At 43.5% G+C, this 15708-nt stretch overlaps 1 protein-coding gene across 10 annotated transcripts in view; it reads left to right on the top strand.

Moving 5' to 3' along the window:
- RALGPS1 (Ral GEF with PH domain and SH3 binding motif 1) overlaps nt 1-15708 on the top strand; it is a 317405-nt gene that overhangs the window by 101338 nt on the left and 200359 nt on the right. For 9 of the 10 annotated variants that reach the window (XM_021674032.2, XM_012458122.3, XM_021674033.2 and 6 more), the window contains exon 5: nt 15306-15389. The exons of the other annotated variant lie outside the window; for it this stretch is intronic. In XM_021674032.2, the coding sequence (XP_021529707.1) occupies nt 15306-15389 (84 nt within the window). The remainder of the gene's footprint in view (nt 1-15305; nt 15390-15708) is intronic. 10 annotated transcript variants of the gene reach the window in all.

Raw genomic sequence — 15708 nt, 5'->3', positions numbered from 1 at the left:
AGAGACAGTGTCGCACTATATTGCCCAGGCTGGTTTCAAACTCTTGGGCTCCAGCAGTCCTCCTGCCTCTGCCTCCCAAAGTGCTGGGATTACAGACTTAGTACCCTTTAAAAAACATTGGTTTATTAGTCAGGGTTCTCTAGAGAAATGGAACTAATAGGAGATATATATACACACACACACACATATATATGTACATATATATCTTATATAGATAGATAGATATAGATATAAAGGGGAGTTTATTAAGTATTAACTCACATGATCACAAGGTCCCACAACAGGCTGTCTGCAAGCTGAGGAGCAAGCTGAGAGCCAATCCAAGTTCCAAAACTGAAGAACTTGAGTCCGATGTTTGAGGACATGAAGCATCCAGCACGAAAGATGTATGCTGGGAGGCTAGGCCAGTCTAGTCTTTTTATGTTTTTCTTCCTGCTTTATATTCTGGCTGAATTGGCAGCTGATTAGATGGTGCCCACCCAGATGAAGGAGTGGGTCTGCCGTTCCCAGCCCCCTGACTCAAATGTTAATCTCCTTTGGCAACACCCTCACAGACACACTTAGGATCAATACTTTGTATCCTTCAGTCCAGTCAATATTGACACTTAATATTAACCATCACAGTTGGGTGGTTGTTGACGTCTTATTGTTGAGCCGTAACAGTTCTTTATATTTTACATACAGGTCTCTTTTTTATCTTATCAGATATTTGTTTTACAAAATGTTTTTTCAGTCTGTTGCATTTCATTTTCTTAACAGTGTCTAAGTATATTAGAAGGTTTTTTCTAAGTTTTTGTCTTTTTCTTCTGAAGTCATTGTCCTTTATTACCTTGGTTTTCTTCCATTCTGTTGACTAAACTCATATGCCTGGTGGCTTGTAGGTGTTGTGATTTTTTTCCCCTGGCTTTTCTCCTGAGGGGAGTCTGCCTGGGAGAGCCAAGTGGCCTGGGCAAGACACAGCAGTTTGCTGACACTGCAGGATGACAGGGTGGGGACTGGTGTGCAGGGTGCAGTTTTCCAACTGTCAGCAAAAGGAGGTGACCTTTATTCTGGGGGGTGCAGCATGGAAGCCTTTAATTCTCCCATACCAAGTTTTGCCTGGGTGGTGGATGCTAGTAGGTAGCAGGTGGGGGTGCTGGCTGAAACAGTGTCCACTACACTGACCTTTCATTTGTCCTCCGTTCATTGTTCCTTAATGACTCTAAGTCAGGAGCCTCTCTGAAGTCCCCCTCAGAAAGCCTGACTTCACCACCTCTGTAGCCCCTTCCCAGCATAGTCTTGCTTGAGACTTTCTGTTTTCATTTAATCAAAAACTGTGCTGATCTCCAGCGTGTTGAAATCTTTCATTTGATGAGGGTAGTGCCCTCCACTCCATTCTCATTCCTAGTTTAGGTTTATCTTTTACTTCTGTGCTTTGTCAGAGGGGTCTTGGGAGTGATGTTAGGCAAATGTTTATGTCAGGTGTCATTTGAACATGTCACCCATTTTGAAGTTAATATGGCACAAGTTGTAGTGGTTTTGGGTTTGTCACAGACACAGATGATGGAATCAGCTTCTCCCTTTTAAAACCTATTTTTAATCATGGACTAACTTTATTGTTCTCCCACATATTTGATTAATGGTCTCATTAAGGGTTATAGAAAAAAAGATGATATTTGATTGTATTTACAGTGAAATATATACAAATACAAGCATTCATATTCTATTAATAACTATTAGGAACTGCTGAAACTGCAGATTTTACCGAGGGGAGAATTATTGATACTAGATGTGACCTTCCCACCCACCAGTGAATGAATGGGGGTTCCCTGAAAGAGATCAGATGAGTATTCTCCCCAATTAGCATATCCATAAACTATGGCTCATTTGCTGCTTAAAAGAACCAAGAAGCTTCTTTGCTTTCCTTAGCCTGCTTTGTAGCCTCAGATTTTTCTGAGTTCTGACTTTTCTGACACCATCTAGAGTGTGGGCTCTGGAATCAGACTGAGGTTTGAATCCCAGTTCCGGCACTTACTAGCCATGTGACCTTAGGTGTGTGGCAATCGCTCTGAGCCTCATAGTCTCATCCATCAAGTAGAGATTACACTGGTACCTGTCTCATCGTCTTGTTTGTGGATTCAGTAAGTTATGATATGTAAGGCCTCTAGCCCAGAGTCTAGCAGGCCATTTAACACTGAGTAAACACTGATTCCATATATCCCTAAGTCTCTGCTCCTGGGAGAGCTCCCTGTGTATCTGTGTACATTTTAACTCTGGATCCTACTATCCGTTTTATCTTTTAAGCCCTGCCTGTGTTGCCAGCGGCACTGTGCCCCCATTCTGGCCATGGCAGCCTGATTCCTGGGGCTGGCCTTGACTCAGGTGTGGTGCTCTAAGAAGCCTGCCTAGGTTCTGCTTTGGTTTATTCCTTCCTGTCACCCAGTTCTCCTCTAGGCTGGGAGCCTGCTGGAGCCCCGGCTAAGGCCTGCAGTTCTGTTCTGGCTGTGGTGAGGATGGGCTCCCACCACTTCTACCATCCACTACCTGTGTGGTCTGGGCAGATTAATTCACCTGCTTCTTACATATTTTTCATTTAGAAATTGGAGGTCAGAGCAATCATATCCACTGTGAGGATGAAATGAGATGGTCTCTGTGGAGTGTGTAGCACATTTCCTAGCACAACCTAGGTGTGCAATAAATCTTGCTGGCGCTTCCCTCTGGCTGGGCCTTGGCCCTCATCCTGGCACCAATGGAGTCCTAGTGTCCAGGGACTGCTCTCCTGTGTGCCTCCTCCATCTCATTCCAGGGGCTTTCCTGGCCTGGATTTTTAGCCCCTGCTCCCATGCTCAGCCCTGCCTTTCCCTGTGAGCATTACTTAATTTAATACAATGTATCAGACATTTTTTTCTAAGCACTTTGCAAATATCAGCCCATTTAATTCCTACAACTACCTCACAAAGGAGTTGTTATTATTAATGCCATTTTTCAGATGCAGAAAGCCAGGCACTGAGAGTTTAAGTGACTTGTCCAGGGTCACACAGCCAGGGAGTCAGCCCTGTTCCTTGTAAGTCCTTAGCTATTATACACTGTGGCCTCTCTTTTTGTGACCCTTTTGTCATCCGAGCTCACTCCTGAGACCAGAGCCAGCCCCTCTCCTGGATCTCAGGTGGGTAGCTTTCATGGAACTCTGCCACTCCTGCTTGGGCCTTGAGACCCCCGACTTCCACACGAGGAAAGTGTGGACATCATGTACCTTTGCTACTGCCACAGCAGTCAGTCCCCCAGGGAGAACTATAGATAGAGAAGAATGTAGACTTCCTTGTGGGTGATAAGGCATGGAAGTCCCTGAAGGACATGCCAGCCACTCTCTGTTATTTGCCCGTCTCCTTAGCCCATTCTTAACTCTGTCACAAGAGTCTAGGCCCTGAATGCCTTACTCCTCAGTCAATCCCCACTCTGGTCAGGTCCCCAAAACTGGCACCATCTCCCCAACTGCCTTACTGGGTCACCTATCTCCTAGGGTGTTTTAGAACTCCTTTGACTAAGTGTGTAATTGTCCCACCAGTTCTTGTGAAGATTATTTATAAGCAAATCTGGCAGATCTTTTCTGTTTTTTTTTTCCCCCCTGCCAGAGGGTGGGATGGGAAGAATGGGAGAAACATGGAGGGAGGAGGAAGAAAATAGCCACTGAGCACAGTGATAATGTGCTGTTGGCTGGTGCCAGCCTGGTGGTGGTCCTGAGGTCTGTTGTAGTGACTTGTCCTTGAGAAAGTGTATCTTCCATGTGAACAGGTTTGATGAACGTGATTTGGAGAAGAGTGTAGTGAGAGGCACATGTGGGAGGGCCATGTGCTGACATCAACTTCATATGGCCTGATGGCCTAGATGCCATGGGGGTCTTCAGAGAGGACTTGTCACCACTCCCCAGGTCTCCTCTCCCAAGGCCTTACCTCATGGACTCCAGACACAGTCAGGGTTGGGCCTTTCTCAGGTCACCTGAAGGCATCTGACTCCCAGACCCCTAAGCACAAAGCCGGCAGCTAGTGAAGTGAGCCTCATGGTGGTGTGGCCCAGAGCAGCTTTGCAGGGGCAGCTGAAACCAGTGTGGATTCTTGCTTTCACCTAGGAATGCTTCCAGGTGGGGGTATTAAGACAAAGTTGTTTTTGCACAGTTAGGGAATATTTCCACAGTGTCTTTGTGATAAACATCCTCCTCAGAGTGAATGTCTAAATGAATCTCATGTTGTTATGTGTTTTTTATTTAAGGCAGTTGGTCAGATACCCTTTTGTTTCTGGGCCTACTGATTTTAAGTTGTCTGTGGGTTGGGATGTGAAAGAAGGTATGGCCAGGAGGTACCTGGCTATCCTGGATGGGAGCTCAGGAGAGAAACTTGGGCTGGACACAGACATGTAGTTGAAGCCACAACATTCAGTATATGTGATCTTCTAGGGAGAAATATAGAAGAATGTAGAAGACAACCTTGGACAAGTTGAGGTGGAGATTGTGTCAGAAAAGAAAAGAGCAGCCAGAAAATAAGACTGAGAGTGAGGGCCTTGAGAGGTGGGGAGACAATAGGAGAACGCGGTGTCCAAAGGCAAGATAGAGGGCAACAAATATGGCGGGGCCAAGAGTGACTGGTGAAGGGGTGCCAATTTCCTAGTTGGGAAGTTGTCATGGGGGAAGAAACAGTTACAGGGGAGCAGGGAGCAGGGAAGGCAGGTAGGAGAGGAGAGCAAGTTTAAGACGTTCTGTGAGGGAGAAGAATGAGCAGGAGCTGGAGGGGACAGGGGTCTGGGAAAGGCATCTTTTATTGTTGTTATTAATATTAATGGGAGAAGTTTATACACATTAAAATGCTAGAAGCAAGGAGAAATTGGAATGGAAGAGGTGAAGATACAGGGGTGACAGAGGGCATCAGAGTGTGATCTCTGAGAAGGCAGAGGGGTGGGATGGGGCCAGGAAGAGAGTGAAAGAGGCCCCTCTTTCATTAAAGCCAGGAGGGAGAGGTTGCAAGGACATTTAAGTTTGGTGGCAGGAAGTTTTATTCTTAAAGCATGTATTTTTCCCTGATGAGCCTGAGAAACACCCTGGTGACAGGAGGAAGGTCTCAGAAGCACCTGGCAAAGGACTGCACAGGTCTTAGTCCCCTTACAACCAGTCGAGATCAGCCCTGAAGTGAGGGCCAGGGACTGCCTGGGCAAGATGTGGGCCTCAGCGCCCATGGGAAGGGCTGTGCAGCAGCTGCTTGGGCAGCTCAGTGGCTCACTATGGACACAGGGCTACCAGGGCCTTACTGGCCTCATCCCAAACCCTTGCCTCCCTTCTAGAATCAGCCTTGTCTCTTCTGGTCAATTTTAACTAAATCATATTCAAATAAGTTCCACAGCATGGACCTTTTTTAGACATTAGTGACTGGGAAAGTTTTGTTCTATTACTTCACATTTTCCTAAACCCACTTAACACACAGATGGAATCTCTTGTAATCCTATAAGGCCAAACACAGAAGAGGAACTGTGCCAAAGCGACCAGGCCCAGTACTTGTTTTAGTACAGATAGAATGGTCTTATTTTTTCTGATGCTGAATTTGGGAGGTCTTGACACTGAGGAGGGCTCATGTTTCATTCATTCAACAGAGGCTGCTTGAGCATCTGCTGGCAGCCAGGCTCTGTGCACTGGATGTCACCTCCCTTGTCAGGCGCTGCCTCCTTCACTCTCCATCACAATTCTATGGAGTTAGTTACAGCATCTTCATATTTAGTAGTGAAGGAACTGATGCCAAGAGAGGTGATTTGTCAGGAGTTTCCCAGGAAATAAGTGACATGGGCTGGGATTCAGAGCGAGGTCTTTTGGCTCAAAATCCTTTGCTCCTTCCATTTTATCAAAGTACCTCTCAGATACAACGTTTTACTCTGCTGATGTTTTAATTTTAAATGTTATGTGCGGGGGAGGATCCAAGATGGCCGAATAGGAACAGCTCAGGATTGCAGCTCCCAGCGAAAATGCAGAGGGTAAGTGATCACTGCATTTCACAACAAATTTTTACTGCCCACAGACCAGGAGATTCCCAGGTGGAAAAGTGCCATGTGTCTCCAGTGCAGCTGTTTCAGCCGGCGCAGTGGGTCTCCACACAAAAACTCACACAAATCTGGGCGCCATTTCAACTGGCAACTGGAATGCCTGGGAGACAGAGTCGCCTGTTCAACTGAAAAAAAAAGGGGGGGCTGAAATAGGGAACCAGGTGACCTGGCTCGACTGGTCCGACCCCCACAAAGAACAGCAATCTGAAACACTCTGGATTGAGTTTCACAGCAAGCACAGCTGGACTTGGGTCCAGCTCTGTGGGGGGAAGGGCGTCCGCCATTACCAAGGCAGTCCACTACTACTGAGGCAGTCTGCCATTACCGAGGCAGTCCACCGTTACTGTGGCAGTCCGCCATTACTGAGGCAATCTGCCATTACCGAGGCAGTCTGCTGTTACAGAGACAATCTGCCATTACTGAGGCAGTTCTAACTGTAACCCCATAAACAAAACTGCAAGGAAGTTCACACAGCAGCTGGGCAGAGCCCACAGTAGCTCAGCAATGCCTCTGCTGGCAGACTGTGACGAGGCTACCTCCTCGCTGAGCAGGGCATCTCTGAAAAAAGGCAGCAGAATGACAGGAACTTAAAAATAAAGCCCCACCTTTCCCAGGATACAGCACTTGGGGAAAAAAGGCTGTTATGAGTTCCACTGCAGCAGACTTAAACGTACCTGCCTAGCAGCTCTGAACAGAACAATGGAGCTCACAGCTCAACACTTGAGTTCCTATAAGGGTCAGACTGTCTCCTCAAGCAGCTCCCCAACCCCCTCTATAACCAAAGAGACACTGGATAAAGGAGAGCTCAGGCTGACATCTGGCAGGTATCCTTCTGGGACAAAGATAACAGAAGAAGAAACTGGCAGCAATCTTACTGTTCTACAGCCGCTGCAGGTGGTCCCCAGGCAAGCAGGATCTGGAGTGGACCTCCAGCAGTCCTACAGCAGGGAGGCCCACTGTTAGAAGGAAAACTAAGAAACAGAAAGAAATAACTTCATCAGCAACAAAAAGGACATCCACTCAGAGACCCCATCTAAAAGTCACCAACCACAAAGACCACAGGTAGATAAATCCACAAAGATGGGAATAAACCAGCGCAAAAAGGATAAAATACCCAAAACCAGAACGCCTCTCCTCCTCCAAGGGATTACAACTCCTCACCAGCAGGTGAACAAGGCTGGATGGAGAATGAGTCTGATGAATTGACAGAAACAGTCTTCAGAAGGTGGGCAATAACAAACTTCTCTGAGCTAAAAAATGATGTTCTAACCCAATGCAAGGAAACTAAGAACGTTGACAAAAGATTTGACGAAATGCTAAGGAGAATACACAGCTTAGAGAAGAGTATAAATGACCTGATGGAGCTGAAAAACAACATGAGAAATTCATGAAGCTTATTTCAGTAGCCAAATTGACTGAGCAGAAGAAAGGATATCAGACATCAAAGATCAACTCAATGAAATAAAATGAGAAAGCAAGATTAGAGAAAAAAGGAAAAAGAAATGAACAAAGCCTCCAAGAAATATGGAATTATGTGGAAAGACCTAATCTACGTTTGATAGGTGTACCTGAATGTGACGGAGAGAATGAATCCAAGCTGGAAAACACTCTTCAGGATATTATCCAGGAGAACTTCCCCAACCTAGCAAGACAGGCCAAAATTCAAGTCCAGGAAATACAGAGAACACCATAAAGATATTCCACAAGAAGAGCAACAGCAAGGCACATAATTGTCAGATTCACCAGGGTTGAAATGAAGGAAAAAATGCTAAGGGCAGCCAGAGAGAAAGGTCAGGTTACGCACAAAGGTTAAGTCACAGCGGATCTCTCGGCAGAAACTCACAGACTCACAGCAGATCTCTTGGCAGAAACCCTACAAGCCAGAAGAGAGTAGGGGCCAATATTCAACATCCTTAAAGAAAAGAACTTTCAACCCAGAATTTCATATCCAGCTGAACTAAGCTTCATAAGCGAAGGAGAAATAAAATCCTTTATGAACAAGCAATTGCTGAGAGATTTTGTCACCACCAGGCCTGCCTTACATGGGCTCCTGAAATAAGCCCTAAACATAAAAAGGAACAACCAGTACCAGCCACTCCAAAAACATACCAAATGGTAAAGAGCATCGACACAATGAAGAAACTGCGTCAACTAATGGCCAAAACAACCAGCTAGCATCAAAATGGCAGGATCAAATTCACACATAACAATATTAACCTTAAATGTCAATGGGCTAAATGCCCCAATCGAAAGGCAGAGACTGACAAACTGGATAAAAAGTCAAAACCCATTGGTGTGCTGTATCCAGGAAACTCATCTCGCATGCAGGGATACACATAGGTTCAAAATAACGGGAGGGAGGAAGAACTACCAAGCAAATAAAGAGCAAAAAAAAAAAAAACGAGAGTTGCAGTCCTAGTCTCTGATAAAATAGACATTAAACCAACAAAGATCAAAAGAGACAAAGAAGGGTATTCCATAATGGTAAAAGGATCAATGCAACAAGAAGAGCTAATGGATTCTAAATATATACTCACCCAATACAGGAGCACCCAGATACATAAAGCAATGTCTTAGTGACCTACAAAGAGACTCTGACTCCCACACAATAATAGTGGGAGACTTTAACACTCTACCGTCAATATTAGACAGATCAACGAGACAGAAAATTAACAAGGATATCCAGGACTTGAGCTCAGACCTGGACCAAGCAAACCTAATAGACATCTACAGAACTCTCCACCCCAAATTCACAGAATATACATTCTTCTCAGCACCACATCACACCTACTGTAAAATTGACCACATAATTGGAAGTAAATCACTCCTCAGCAAATGCAAAAGAACAGAAATCATAACAAACTGTCTCTCAGACCACAGTGCAATCAAATTAGAAATCAGAATTCAGAAACTAAGAACTGCACAACTTCATGGAAACTGAATAACTGACACTTGAATGTTGACTGGATAAACAATGAACTGAAGGCAGAAATAAAGATGTTCTTCGAAACCAATGAGAATGAAGAAACAATGTACCAGGATCTCTGGGACACGTTTAAAGCAGCGTCTAGAGGAAAATTTATAGCAATTAATGACCACATGAGAAGCAAGGAAAGATCTAAAATTGACACCCTATGGTCAAATTGAAATAGCTAGAGGAGCAAGATCAAAAAAACTCAAAAGCTAGCAGAAGACAAGAAATAACTAAGATCAGAGCAGAACTGAAGGAGATAGACACAAAAAAACCCTTCAAAAAATCAGTAAATCCAGGAGCTGGTTTTTTGAAAAGATCAACAAAATAGACCCCTAGCCAGATTAATAAAAAAGAAAACAGAGAATAATCAAATAGATGCAATAAAAGATGATAAAGGGGATATCACCACAGATTCCACAGAAATACAAACCACCATCAGAGATTACTACAAATAACTCTATGCACATAAACCAGTAAACCTGGAAGAAATGAATAAATTCCTGGACATTTACACCCTCCCATGCCTAAACCAGGAAGAAGTCGAAACCCTGAATAGACCCATAACAAGAGCTGAAGTTGAGGCAGCAGTTAATAGCTTACCAACCAAAAAAAGCCCAGGTCCAGATGGGTTCACAGCCGAATTCTACCAGACATACAAAGAGGAGCTGGTACCACTCCTTCTGAAACTATTCTAAACAATCCAAAAAGAGGGAACCCATCCCAAATCATTTTATGAGACCAGCATCATCCTGATACCAAAACCTGACAGAGACTCAACAAAAAGAGAAAACTTCAGGCAATATCCATGATGAACATAGATGTAAAAATCTTCAATAACATACTGGCAAACCGATTGCAACAGCACATCAAAAAGCTTATGCATCACAATCAAGTAGGCTTCATCCCAGAGATGCAAGGCTGGTTCCACATACACAAGCCTATAAACATAATCCACCATATAAACAGAACCAAAGACAAAAACCACATGATTATCTCAAAAGATGCAGAGAAGGCTTTCGACAAAATTCAACAGCACTTTATGTTAAAAACTCTCAATAAACTAGGTATCAACAGAACGTATCTCAAAATAATAAAACCTATTTATGACAGACTCACAGCCAATATCACACTGAATGGACAAAAACTGGAAGAATTTCCTTTGAAATCTGGCACTAGACAAGGATGCCTTCTCTCACCACTCCTATTCAATATGGTATTGGAAGTTTTAGGCAGAGCAATCAGGCAAAAAAAAAAGAAATAAAGGGTATTCAATTAGGAAAGGAAGAAGTCAAATTGTCTCTATTTGTAGACGACATGATTATATCTTTAGAAGACCCCATTGTCTCAGCCCAAAATCTCCTGAAACTGATAAGCAACTTCAGCAAAGTCTCAGGATACAAAATCAATGTGCAGAAATCACAAGCATTCCTATACAACAATAACAGACTTAGAGAAAGCCAGATCAAGAATGAACTGCCGTTCACAATTGCTACAAAGAATAAAATACCTAGGAATACAACTAACAAAGGATGTAAGGGACCTCTTCAAGGAGAACTACAAAGTACTGCTCAACGAAATAAGAGGACACAAACAGATGGAGAACATTCCATGCTTATGGTTAGAAAGAATCAATATTGTGAAAATAGCCTCACTGTCCAAAGTAATTTATAGATTGAACACTGTCCCCATCAAGCTACCAATGACCTTCCTCCCAGATCTGGAAAAAACCACCTTAAACTTCATATGGAACCAAAAGAGAGCCCGCATAGCCAAGACAATTCTAAGCAAAAAGAACAAAGCTGGAGGCATCACGCTACCTGACTTCAAACTATGCTACAATGCTGCAGTAATCAAAACAACATGGTACTGTTACCAAAACAGAGATATAGACCAATGGAATAGAACAGAGGCCTCGGAGGCAATGCCACACATCTACAACCATCTGATCTTTGACAAAACTGACAAAAATAAGCAATGGGGAAAGGATTCCCTGTTTAATAAATGGTGTTGGGAAAACTGACTAGCTATGTGCAGAAAGCGGAAACTGGACCCCTTCCTGACACCTTACACTCAAATTAACTCCAGATGGATTAAAGACTTAAACATAAGACTTAACACCATGAAAACCTTAGAATAAAACCTAGGCAAAACCATTCAGGACATAGGCATAGGCAAGGACTTCATGACTAAAACACCAAAAGCATTGGCAACAAAAGCCAAAATAGACAAATGGGACTTAATCAAACTCCAGAGCTTCTGCACAGCAAAAGAAACAGTCATTAGAGTGATCCAGCAACCAATAGAATGAGAAAAAATTTTGCAATCTACTCATCTGACAAAGGACTTATATTCAAAATCTACAAAGAACTAAAACAGATTTACAAGCCAAAAGAAACCCATTCAAAAGCGGGCAAAGGATATGAACCGACACTTTTCAAAAGAAGACATATATGAGGCCAACAAACTTATGAAAAAAATGCTCATCTATGATGTTCGTTGTGGGCTTTTAATAAAAAACAATAGGGAGGCCGAGGTGGGTGGATCACGAAGTCAAGAGATTGAGACCATCCTGGTCAACATGGTGAAATCCTGTCTCTACTAAAAATACAAAAAATTAGCTGGGCATGGTGGCGCGTGCCTGTAATCCCAGCTACTCAGGAGGCTGAGGCAGGAGAATTGCCTGAACCCAGAAGGCGGAGGTTGCAGTGAGCTCAGATCGCGCCATTGCACTCCAGCCTAGGTAACAAGAGCAAAATTCCGTCTCAAAATAAATAAATAAATAAAAATAAAAAAATAAATTAAAAAAAAAAGCTCATCATCACTGGTCATTAGAGAAATGCAAATCAAAACTACATTGAGATACCACCTCACGCCAGTTAGAATGGCGATCATTAAAAAATCTGGAGACAACAGATACTGGAGAGGATGTGGAGAAAAAGGAACACTTTTACACTGTTGATAGGAGTGTAAATTAGTTCAACCATTGTGGAAGACAGTGTGGCGATTTCTTAAGGACCTAGAAATAGAAATTCCATTTGACCCAGTAATCCCATTACTGGGTATAAATCCAAAGGATTATAAATTGTTCTATTATAAAGACATATGCACACATATGTTCATTGCAGCACTGTTTACAACAGCAAAGACTTGGAACCAACCCAAATGCCCATCAATGATACAGGAAAAAGTGGCACATATACACCGTGGAATACTATGCAACTCATCAAAAAGATGAGTTTGCATCCTTTGTAGTGACATGGACGAACCTGGGAACCATCATTCTCAGCGAACTGACACAAGAACAGAAAATCAAACACTGCATGTTCTCACTCATAGGCGAGTGTTGAACAATGAGAACACATGGACACAGGGAGGGGAGTGTCACACACCGAGGTCTGTGGGGGGCACTAGGGGAGGGACAGTGGAGGGTAGGGAGTTGGGGAGGGATAACATGGGGAGAAATGCCAGATATAGGTGATGGGGATGGAAGCAGCAAACTACATTGCCGTGTATGTACCTATGCAACAGTCCTGCGTGTTCTGCACATGTACCCCAGAACCTAAAATGCAGTGATATATATATATATATATAATTTTTATATATAAAATAAAGTGGGAAAAAATAAAAATAAATGTTACATGCATTCCAGTGCAAAAGGTTCCTTAGGAAATAGTCAGAACCCAGTAACTCCACATACAGTTTTTGAATCAGCGTCTTAGAAATGTTCAAACCAAATAAATTTAGGGAAGATGTAGTAAGTGCCAACTTTGGTTCTTGCTTGCATGACATCAGCAAAATGAAAGGGAAATAATAATAGATTTTGTTAATAATTCAAGACACTAAAGAGAATATGGTGTGGGAAAACTAAGGCATTTGGAGCTCGAGCTGAGTCTGAATACTGCCGTTGTTGCTTAACAGCAGCATGCCCCTGGGAAGAGGAAAAGCAGGTAACCTTTATCAAGTACCTGTCACGTCCTAGGTGCTTTGCATGTCTTCATCTCGTAATTGTTATAATGAGCTTCACTGATACATACAGTATCATATCCACTTTAAGATGAGAAACTGGAAGTTCTGAGAAGATAAGCATCATTCATCTGGTGTGTGACCAGCCAGGATCTGACCCTGGGGCCCACACTGCTCCCTTTCCGGGTGTTGTCTGAAGTGGAAATAAGACCACAGAGTCTGAATTAAAATCACACATGCATGCATGCACACGTATACACACAGACACACACACGCACACACACAGACACACGCATGACTTCTGCTATTTATTCGAAAATTCAGGAAAAATACAAAGGGAGCAACTGTCAGCTAGAAATTGGGCAACAACCATGCCTCAGTCCTGAAACATTAGTTTTATGAGTTGGGTTTTATATTTTATTATAAACCCATACTTTTCCAGGGCCTGCTTTGTGATCCACTGGGGAAGGAAGCCTTTGTCTTCACAAGCAGACTTTAAAAGGGCAGTAATAACATATATTTGCAAAGTGATTCAAGTATGTGTTTTAAAGAGAGGGAGATAGTACATGTAAGGTAGGTCAGACATATATTTGAAACCAAACACAGGCCGGGTGCAGTGGCTCATGCCTGCAATCCCAGCCCTTTTGGAGGCTGAAACAGAAGGATCGCTTAAGGCCAGGAATTTAAGATCAGCCTGGGCAATACAGTGAGACACTGTCTCTACAAAAATAAAAATTAAAAAAAGAAACCAAGTGCAAATATATGTTGTCAGAACAAGGAGAATCATAGTAAACATCTGTAACTTCTACAGCTCAAAGAGATTCATCTCCACTTTTGAAAAGAAGTACAGTCACAATATTCATCCAAGAGAAAGAAACCTCTTTGTTAAAATGGATGTGGTGAGAATTACATGAGATGACATAGGTGAAGTGCCCTGTCCAGCACCTGCCATGTGGGGAATTCTTGCTAAATGGTAGCATCGGTGAATTTTGTTGTCATTGCTATTATTTGAATCTAAGTTGTAAGTATGTGAAGGACATGGCAGGCTTAAGGTTGTTTGTGTTCTCTTGTGTGGGTGACCTTAAGGACAGAAGTGAGGCACCAGGAGGTCCTTGGCTGATTCCTCTGTGTTCCCAAGTCCAGGGCATTCATCTTGTGACCAAGAGCTGTTGTTGCCTTTAACCAGGCTCCCTCTAAGCCCCTGTTTATGGCTGATAGTCAGGTCCTAAGGTGTGTTTGACAGGTACAGCCCTTCAGACATGACTGCAAGAAGCCAATTTTGTCCTTGGCTGTTTCAATGCTCTCTTACCTCACTTTCCTAGGAGACCCCTGATCAATGTCTATTGCAGCTGCTGGGCAGCTGCCTCTCACTAAAGATCTTATGAAAACTCTAGGTGAATGGCAAAAAAGCAATGCTATTAGTAATGCTGAGACCTGGTAGGAATTAAAAGGAGGTCTTGTAACTTATAGGTGGAGAACTTTAGAATTTGCTACCTTTCCTCCAGGCTCTGTCAGGGCTCCTCAAGGCACACGCTGAGAATGCTGGGCATTTGGATGATGGCTTCGCCTTGGTCCATTTTTGTAGCACCAAGTAATCCCATTAGTTTGCCCCTATTATGTCCAGCTTTCATCCCTTGCCTAGAGCCAGCTTTACTGATAAATAAAATTTAGATAATTCAGTTCTTCAAATTATAATGTTAAACCTAGTGGGAAAAAAGAGACGAGGCCCCTGAACAAGATATTAAAGGGGACCTTTCCTCCTGCCTGCTTTTGGTTGTATGAGGAATGGGAGGGGCCAACTTCAGGACAGAATCTGAGGTCATCCCAGAAGCTTCTCTGGTTGCGGTAGGCTTGGACTGGGACTTTGCCTCACACCAGGAATGGTTGATGTCATGTGACCAGTGAAATCTGAGATTTTTTTTTAAGCTAGATTTTAAGTTAGCCTGGAGCCCTGGCATCACGACTATGGGGGAATGAGTTCTGCTGATTAAAACATTTCTGTGCCCTTTCAGACAATTTGCATTGTAAGAAGGACTTCTGGTCAGAGAAGCTGGCAGAGTGGCAGTGGATTTCTTTTGGCACAGAAATCCTGGAAAACATGGCCAGAGTTGTGGAGAAAAGTATTCCATTATCACCCTCACTTCTGTTAGCCCCAGGCTGCACCATCACCTACAAACCCAGCCCTCCTTTTGCACTTGGTGAACAATGGGAACAGTCTTTCCCACCTTCATGCCCATGTTCCCATTCGATCCCCTGGTGTGTTTTGCATCCCGACTAGAATCATTGTTGAAATTCATTCTGTGCTTCCTAGGAACTAGCCAGCTGTGGATGGAGTAAGAAGGAGAAACACAGTCTTGCCCCTAACGTCGTGGCCTTTACCCGGAGGTTTAACCAGGTAAGCAACACCCTTGCATGTGCCTATCCAGAGAGCAATCTGCTGCTGTCCCCTATAGGCTGCGAGCCCCCCGGCCCCAAGGCTGTCTCCCAAGTACCTGGCCCCAGATCCTCCTGCTTCTCTTCTTGAGTACCCACCTTTATCCAGTTTTGTGCCATTGTAGTCCATTTTTACAAAGCAGATGGAACTGAGCATGCCTTTCCTATGCTTAAATCACTTCAGTGACTTCCAGTTTCACTTAAGCTAAGGTTCAATTACCTAATATGCTTTGCGAGGTTAAACATGGTGGATCTAGTTTCTCTCTACCCCTGCAGCCTCA

Source organism: Aotus nancymaae, unplaced genomic scaffold (genome assembly GCF_030222135.1).
Source record: "Aotus nancymaae isolate 86718 unplaced genomic scaffold, 86718_ANA_hifiasm-v0.15.2.pri h1tg000003l, whole genome shotgun sequence".
NCBI classification, from domain to species: domain Eukaryota; kingdom Metazoa; phylum Chordata; class Mammalia; order Primates; family Aotidae; genus Aotus; species Aotus nancymaae.
The sequence above is the reverse complement of the archived record's forward strand: the minus strand, read 5'-3'. Positions and strand labels throughout refer to the sequence as shown.